The sequence below is a fragment of the Aquarana catesbeiana genome, linkage group LG01, assembly GCF_042186555.1.
Source record: "Aquarana catesbeiana isolate 2022-GZ linkage group LG01, ASM4218655v1, whole genome shotgun sequence".
In the NCBI taxonomy this organism is placed as follows: Eukaryota; Metazoa; Chordata; class Amphibia; order Anura; family Ranidae; genus Aquarana; species Aquarana catesbeiana.
Window position 1 is genome coordinate 991,086,752 of NC_133324.1, and position 8,835 is coordinate 991,095,586.

The following is an 8,835-nucleotide window of genomic DNA, read 5'->3' on the forward strand; positions in this document are numbered from 1 at the left end:
AGGGAACTCCATAGGGAAAATTACAAAGAGAGAATCCTTTAGGTAAAGTCCCAAAAAATTGCAGAGAGGGAACCCTTTAGGGGTAATCACAGTAAAGGAACCCTATCACAGAGTGGGAAATCTCTAAGGGAAATCAAAGAGGGAACCCCATGAAGGACTGTGCAGAGAGGGAGCCAGTAGGTGAAACAGCAGAGAGGAAACCCCATAGAGGAATTCACAGTGAGAGTAAAACCCATGGAGGGAACAACATATATATTAGTATTCCGCGCTCAGGACAGACACCTATACGAACTGCAGCCCCCCAGAAAAGGAAAACACCTAGGTGAAGTCCAAATGCTATAAACTCTACGAAATAGGGGATTGGCGCTGTTCACTTTTAAAATAATAGTAAAAAACTCTAACCACAAGGGAAGAACTGCGCTACAGGTCTGAGTAAATAAATCAATATGTATAATCCCGTAAAAATGGTATATATATATATATCCACGAATGAGACTGATGCCGCGTACACACGGTCGGACTTTTCGTCTACAAAAGTCCAACGGACGCTGACGGACTAAAGCTGGCTGGTAATCCGATCGTGTGTGGGCTTCTCCGGACTTTCAACGGACTTTTTTAGCCTAAAATCCGACGGACTTTAGATTTGAAGCATGCTTCAAATCTTTACGTCGTAAGTACGACGGACCCCGAAGTCCGCTCGTCTGTATGCTAGTCCGACGGACAAAAACCCATGCTAGGGCAGCTATTGGCTACCGGCTATGAACTTCCTTATTTTAGTCTGGTGTACGTCATCACGTACGAATCCGTCGGACTTTTGTGTGGTCGTGTGTAGGCAAGTCCGTTCGTTAGAAAGTCTGCTGCAAGTCCGCTGAAAGTCCGCCGGAAGTCTGTCGGACAGGCTGTCGGACTTTTGTAGACGAAAAGTCCGACCGTGTGTACGCGGCATGAGAGTACCATCAAACATACAAACTGCTTGAAGTGAAAAAATAAAAATAAAAAATAAATAATAAAAATATCTCCAAAAAATAAAAAATATAAAAATATTCGATCAATTATACAAAGATAACACAAGATCCGAAAAATGTTAATAATAACAGGTGTATATATATTAAAGAAGTGCCCTGAAAAACAATCAGTGATAAATAGTCCAAATGGTGTATTAGAAATCTAAATGGTGATCAGATAAAAAGTGAAACAAAAAAAACATTTTTACATTTGAAATTGTGATCACATACCAAGTTGAGCAAGAGTAAAAAAATTATTTAAAAAATTAAAAATACTAAAACCCAGCATTGATAGTCCGTGCATACAAAATTTCAAAAAAATGTGTCCGTGGATACAAAAATTACAGAAGTGTCAAAACTGTGATGTATATATCAAAAAATGTCCTGTGTATATAAAAAATCCTTGTGCAGAAATCTGATATGTCTCCAAATGCTTTCGGATGTATCCGTTGAGATTGGTGTGAACCGTCCTGTATGGAGCCCCCACTAGTGTCCCCAATCACCGGAACGCCCAACCCCTGCAGGGGTAATAGGCATGTAGACGTAAATCCACTGGTCCAAGCGGTCGATGTCCCCTTCACCGACTTCTCTCCACTTGTGTCACCAGTGTGATCTTAATGGCATCCACCGGGATGAAATTCCATATACAGGGAGAAGAGAAGAGCCTCATAGCATAAATCCAAAGATTACTTTATTTTGTTGTTAAAGCTTACATTAAAAAATGAGAACAAAAAACTAGCAGCTCTCTGCCGGCTGGCTCCACGCCAGAAGCCGCAGACAGGCACGCCGCTACCACTGCACTGTCTGTGGCTTCTGGCATGGATGCCATTAAGATCACACTGGTGACACAAGTGGAGAGAAGTCGGTGAAGGGGACATCGACCGCTTGGACCAGTGGATTTACGTCTACATGCCTATTACCCCTGCAGAGGTTGGGCGTTCCGGTGATTGGGGACACTAGTGGGGGCTCCATACAGGACGGTTCACACCAATCTCAACGGATACATCCGAAACCATTTGGAGACATATCAGATTTCTGCACAAGGATTTTTTATATACACAGGACATTTTTTGATATATGCATCACAGTTTTGACACTTCTGTAATTTTTGTATCCACGGACACATTTTTTTTGAAATTTTGTATGCACGGACTATCAATGCTGGGTTTTAGTATTTTTAATTTTTTTAATAATTTTTTTACTTTTGCTCTACTTGGTATGTGATCACAATTTCAAATGTAAAAATTTTTTTTTTGTTTCACTTTTTATCTGATCACCATTTAGATTTCTAATACACCATTTGGACTATTTATCACTGATTGTTTTTCAGGGCACTTCTTTAATATATATACACCTTTTATTATTAACATTTTTAGGATCTTGTGTTATCTTTGTATAATTGATCGAATATTTTTATATTTTTTATTTTTTGGAGATATTTTTATTATTTATTTTTTATTTTTATTTTTATTTTTTCACTTCAAGCAGTTTGTATGTTTAATGGTACTCTCAGTCTCATTCGTGGATATATATATATACCATTTTCACGGGATTATACGTATTGATTTATTTAACTCAGACCTGTAGCACAGTTCTTCCCTTGTGGTGAGAGTTTTTTACTATTATTTTAAAAGTGAACAGCACCAATCCCCTATTTCGTAGAGTTTATACCATGGAGGGAACAACATAGGGGATACTGCAGAGACGGAAACCTATTGGGGAATTCATTAAGGGGGGGACTTCATAAGGGAAACACAATGAGGGAACCCCATAGAGGAAACCACAGAGAAGGAAGCCCCTCCAAAAGCAATCACAGATACGGAACCTCTTAGGGGAATCACAGAGAGGAAACCCCATAGGAAAAATCAAAGTGAGCGAACCCATTAAAGGATAATGCAGAGAGGGGTCTCCATAGGGGAAATCATGGAGTGAGGGAACCCCATAGGGGAGACCATAGTGGGGAACACCATAGGGGAAATCACAATAAGGAAACCCCATGGAGAAAATCACAGAGAAGGAACACTTGGGGAAAATGCAAAGCGAGAACCCAATAAGGAAACTCATAAGGAATATTACAGAGAGGGAACCACATAGGTAAAATCGCAGAGAGTCACAGAGAAGGAACCTCACAGGAGAAAGGTGGAGAGGGATCCTCATGGGGAAAATCACAGAGAGTCAGAGTAAAGGAACCCTGCAGAAGAAAGACAGAGAGTAAACCTCCTAGGGGAACCCACAGTCACAGAGAAGGAACCCCATGAGAGAAAGACGAGGGAACCACATGAGGAAAATCATTGAGAAGGAAACCTGCAGGAGAAAAACAAAGAGGGAACCCCATTGGGAAAATCACATAGAGTCACAGAGAAGGAACCCCATGGGGAAAATCACATAGAGTCACAGAGAAGGGACCCCATGGGGAAAATCACATAGAGTCACAGAGAAGGGACCCCATGGGGAAAATCACATAGAGTCACAGAGAAGGGACCCCATGAGAGAAAGGCAGAAAAGGAACCCCATGGGAAAATTAAAAAGAGAAGGAACCCCACAGTAGAAAGGCAGAGAGGAAACCCTATAAGGGAAATCACAGAGAAGGAACCTCACAGGAGAACGGCAGAGAGGGGACCTCGTGGAGAAAATCACAGTGAAGGAACTCCACAAGAGAAAGGCAGAGAGTCTTATTGGGGATATCACAGAGAGTCACAGAGAAGAAACCTCACAAGAGAAAAGCAGAGAGGAACCCCACTGGAGAAATCACAGTGAAGGAACCCCACAAGAGGAAAGCAGAGAAAACCACATTGGGAAAATCACAGTTTGAGAACCACATAGGGGAAATCACAGAAAGTCACAGAGAAGGAACCCCAAGAGAGAAAGGCAGAAAGGGAACCCCACAGGAGAAATCACAGAGAATGAACCCCACAGGAGAAAGGCAGAGAGGGAACCCTATGGGGAAAATCACAGAGAAGGAACCCCACAGGAGAAAGGCAAAGAGGGAACCCCATTGAAGAAATCACAGTGAAGGAACCCCACAGGAGAAGGGCAGAGAAAAAACCCCATGGGGAAAATCACAGAGAAAGAACCCCACAAAGAGAAGGGCAGAGAGGGAACCCCATGAGGAAAATCACAGAGAAGGAACCTCGCAGGAGAAAAGCAGAGAGAGAACCCCATAGGAGAAATCACGGTGAAGGAACCCCACAGGAGAAAGGCAAAGAGGGAACACCATTGGAGAAAGGCAGAGAGAGAGTCCTATAGGGGAAATCACAGAGAAGGAACCCCACAGGAGAAAGGCAGAGAGGGAAGCCCATTGGAGAAATCACAGTGAAGAAACCCCGCAGGAGAAAGGCAGAGAGGAACCCCATGGGGAAAATCACAGAGAAGGAACCCCACAAAGAGAAGGGCAAAGAGGGAACCCCATGAGGAAAATCACAGAGAAGGAACACCACAGGAGAAAGGCAGAGAGGGAACACCATATGAGAAATCACAGTGATGGAACCCCACAGGAGAAAGGCAAGGAGGGGGAACCCCATAGGAGAAATCACAGTGAAGGAACCCCACAGGAGAAAGGCAAAGAGGGAACCCCATGAGGAAAATCACAGAGAAGGAACCCCACAGGAGAAAGGCAGAGAGAGAATCCTATAGGGAAAATCACAGAGAAGGAACCTCACAGGAGAAAGGCAGAGAGGGAACCCCATAGAGGAAAATCACAGAGAAGGAACCCTATAGGAGAAATCACAGTGAAGAAACCCCACAGGAGAAAGGCAGAGAGGGAACCCCATAGAAGGAATCACAGTCAAGGAACCCCACAGGAGAAAGGCAGAGAGAGAACCACATTGGGAAAATCACAGTGTGAGAACCACATAGGTGAAATCGCAGAGAGTCACAGAGAAGAAACCTCACGGGAGAAAGGCAGAGAGTGAACCCCATAGGAGAAATTAGGAGAAATCACAGTGAAGGAACCCCACAGGAGAAGGCCAGAGAGGGAACCTCATAGGGGAAATCATAGAGAAGGAATCCCACAAGAGAAAGGCAGAGAGGGAACCCCATATGAGAAATCACAGAGAAGGAACACCACAGGAGAAAGGCAGAGAGAGAACCCTATAGGGGAAACCACAAAGAGTCACAAGGAATGGACCCCATAAGAGAAGGGCAGAGCGGAAACCCCATAGAGGAAAATCACAGAGGAGGAACCCCACAGGAGAAAGGCAGAGAGGGAACCCCATAGGAGAAAGACAGAGAGGGAACCCCACAGGAGAAAGGCAGAGAGGGAACCCCATAGGAGAAAGGCAGAGAGGGAACCCCATGGGGAAAATCACAGAGAAAGAACCCCACAAAGAGAAGAGCAGAGAGGGAACCCCATGAGGAAAATCACAGAGAAGGAACCCCACAGGAGAAAGGCAGAGAGAGAGTCCTATAGAGGAAAATCCCAGAGAGTCAAAGAGAATGAACCCCACAAGAGAAAGGCCCAGGGGGAACCCCATAGGAGAAATCACAGTGAAGGAACCCCACAGGTAGAAAGGCAGAGGGGGAACCACATGGGGAAAATCACAGAGAAGAAACCCTGCAAGAGAAAGGAAAAGCAGAAACTCCATAGAGGAAAATCACAGAGGAGGAACCCCGCAGAAGAAAGGCATAGAGGGAACCCCACTGGAGAAATCACAGTGAAGGAACCCCACATGAAAAAGGCAGAGAGGAAACCCCATGGGGAAAATCACAGAGAAGGAACCCCACAGGAGAAAGGCAGAGAGGGAATCCCACTGGAGAAATAACAGTGAAGGAACCCCACAGGAAAAAGGCAGAGAGGAACCCCTATGGGGAAAATCACAGAGAAGGAACCCCACAGGAGAAAGGCAGAGAGGGAATCCCACTGGAGAAATAACAGTGAAGGAACCCCACATGAAAAAGGCAGAGAGGAAACCCCATGGGGAAAATCACAGAGAAGGAACCCCACAGGAGAAAGGCAGAGAGGGAATCCCACTGGAGAAATAACAGTGAAGGAACCCCACAGGAAAAAGGCAGAGAGGAAACCCCATGGGGAAAATCACAGAGAAGGAACCCCACGAGAGAAAGGCAGAAAGGGAGCCCCATGAGGAAAATCACAGTGTGGGAACCACATAGCTGAAATCGCAGAGAGTCACAGAGAAAGAATCTCATGGGAGAAAGGCAGAGAGGGAACCCCATGAGGAAAATCACAGAGAAGGAACCCCACAGGAGAAAGACAGAGAGAGAGTCCTATAGGAGAAATCACAGAAAGTCACGGAGGAACCCCACGAGAGAAGGGCAGAAAGGGAACCCCATAGGAGAAATCACAGAGAAGGAACCCCACAGGAGAAAGGCAGAGAGAGAACCCCATAGAGGAAAATCACAGAGAAGGAACCCCACAGGAGAAAGGCAGAGGGGAAACCTCATAGGGGAAATCACAGAAAGTCACAGAGAAGGAACCTCGCGAGAGAAAGGCAGAAAGGGAACCCCATATGAGAAATCACAGAGAAGGAACCCCACAGGAGAAAGGCAGAAAGGGAACCACATGAGGAAAATCACAGTGTGGGAACCACATAGCTGAAATCGCAGAGAGTCACAGAGAAAGAATCTCATGGAGGAAAATCACAGATAAGGAATCTCCCAGGAGAAAAACAGAGAGGGATCCCGACTGGAGAAATCACAGTGAAGGAACCCCACAGGACAAAGGCAGAGAGGGAACCACATGGGGAAAATCACAGTTTGAGAACCACATAGGGGAAATCACAGAAAGTCACAGAGAAGGAACCCCACGAGAGAAAGGCAGAAAGGGAACCCCATATGAGAAATCACAGAGAAGGAACCCCACAGGAGAAAGGCAGAGAGAACCACATTGGGAAAATCACAATGGGAGAACAACATAGGTGAAATCACAGAAAGTCACAATGAAGGAACCCCACAAGAGAAAGGCAGAAAGGGAACTCCATGAGGAAAATCACATAGCTGAAATTGCAGAGAGTCACAGAGAAAGAATCTCATGGGAGATAGGCAGAGAGGGAAACCTATAGAGGAAAATCACAGATAAGGAACCCCACAGGAGGAAGGCAGAGAGGGAACCCCATTGGAGAAATCACAGTGAAGGAACCCCACAGGAGGAAGGCAGAGAGGGTGGAAACCTCTTAAGGAACCCCCAAACGGAAGGAGCCCCATGATAGAAATTGCAGAGAGGGAACCTCATAGGTGAAATGATAGAGAATGACCATGATGTTAACTGCAGAGAGGGAAGCCTATAGTGAAAAAATCATAGAAAGAGAATCCTATAGGAAAAATCATATGGAACCCCATAAGGAACATTGCAGAAAAGTGAACCCCACAGGGGAAGTCCCAATGAGGGTAAGATATTAGGACACCTGATTACATGATCTATGTTCGCACTGATAACATGACACTGAGGTTGATGAAAGTTTTTCTATTTGGTAATATGTGGAAGTAACTGGAGTCCTCTCGAATCTGACCCTGACACTTTATGTCTGCAGAGACCCTTGCAGCGGCTAAAGAGGAGCAGATTACTATTCAGCAGACACTGGACCAGACCTTGGTGGAGTTGAACAACATGTAATGGTGAAGCCTTGGCACAGATCCTTCGTGTTTTGAAGCTCACTTAGTATCCACTGCTGCTTTGCCCATCTCGACTCACGCCATCACCCCGCCCTGCTTCATGTACCCCAAGAATGAACTGAAAGACCCGAAGACCAGAAGAAGATCTGATGACTCTCCACCTTGTCGTCTTCTTCCATGTGTACACTTCTGGATGTTCACAATCACTAATCTTTCCATTGCCTTTCATTCCCTTCCGGTGTCCTAAAGGTGCGGAATGTACTGGTGAAGAGATTCAATGTTTCTGGGGAGTTGGATTGGGGAAGAAGATAAGTCATTGTAGGTCTAATCTTAGTAAACGACTTCCTCCGTGTAGATAGAGTTGTTTTCATGAGAACAGAGCAATCACGCAGGGTTCCATTCACACCGGTGCGTTTTAGGTGGAAAAAATCTGTCCTGCTTGCAGCATCTATGAGGAGCTTTCATCAGAATCCAGGTTACATAAAGTTCCATGGTAATGTGTATAAAAACCCACCCAAAATGCAGCATGCCTAAACTGCCAATATGTGACCTGGCCCAATCTTATCTAGATAAAATCTCTCCAATCTGCGCCCAATTACATGACCAGATATTTGAGAATTATTCTCTTCTTTCCTCCTGTTCAGAACATCCCACCCCAATCTTTCCTTTTTTTTCATGATGTCGGAGTTCTTCTATATCACAATGTCATTCCCAGCGATCAATAATGTGCCAGCTACTTCCCGAGGGTAAGCATCAGGTGTAGACCTCACTGCCAATGCACCAGTACCTCCAGGCCTCTCCATTCAGCCTCCTGCCATTGCAGCAAAGGTGGCTCAACACTGATATGGCCAAAGCACTGACCCGGGACCCATGAACTGATATCTATGATGTGTTGAATGTACGTTCCATAGAGTCTTACCATTAAACTTCTACATTCAAAACCATCCTGTGGTGTCAGTGAATGGAACTAGTTATCTACCCCATGGTTAATGTCTCACCAAGAAATGTATTGTAATATGGGTGATGTGCAATAAAAATCCAAATCTGACTCCTCCATTGGTCGTTTACAAAGTGTCACCTGATATGTCCTCAGTCTGGGGGGAATGTGATAAAGACCTTGTGATACAAACTAGACTAAATGTGGGACATTTGTAAGAATTGTGTTTACTCATTTATTTTCAGTAGAATAGATAAAAAAGGGGGAGGGGTATGCCTATATATCAAGAATAATGTACAAGTGAATGTGAGAGATGACATCACTGAG

At 44.8% G+C, this 8,835-nt stretch overlaps 1 protein-coding gene across 5 annotated transcripts in view; it reads left to right on the plus strand.

Moving 5' to 3' along the window:
- The window catches only part of TPM2 (tropomyosin 2), a 59,330-nt gene extending 50,703 nt beyond the window's left edge, over positions 1–8,627 (plus strand). For all 5 annotated transcript variants that reach the window (XM_073612161.1, XM_073612159.1, XM_073612167.1 and 2 more), the window contains exon 9: positions 7,490–8,627. In XM_073612161.1, coding sequence (XP_073468262.1) covers positions 7,490–7,572 — 83 coding nt within the window. In that variant the 3' untranslated portion in view covers positions 7,573–8,627. The remainder of the gene's footprint in view (positions 1–7,489) is intronic.
- The last annotated feature ends 208 nt before the right edge of the window (positions 8,628–8,835 follow it).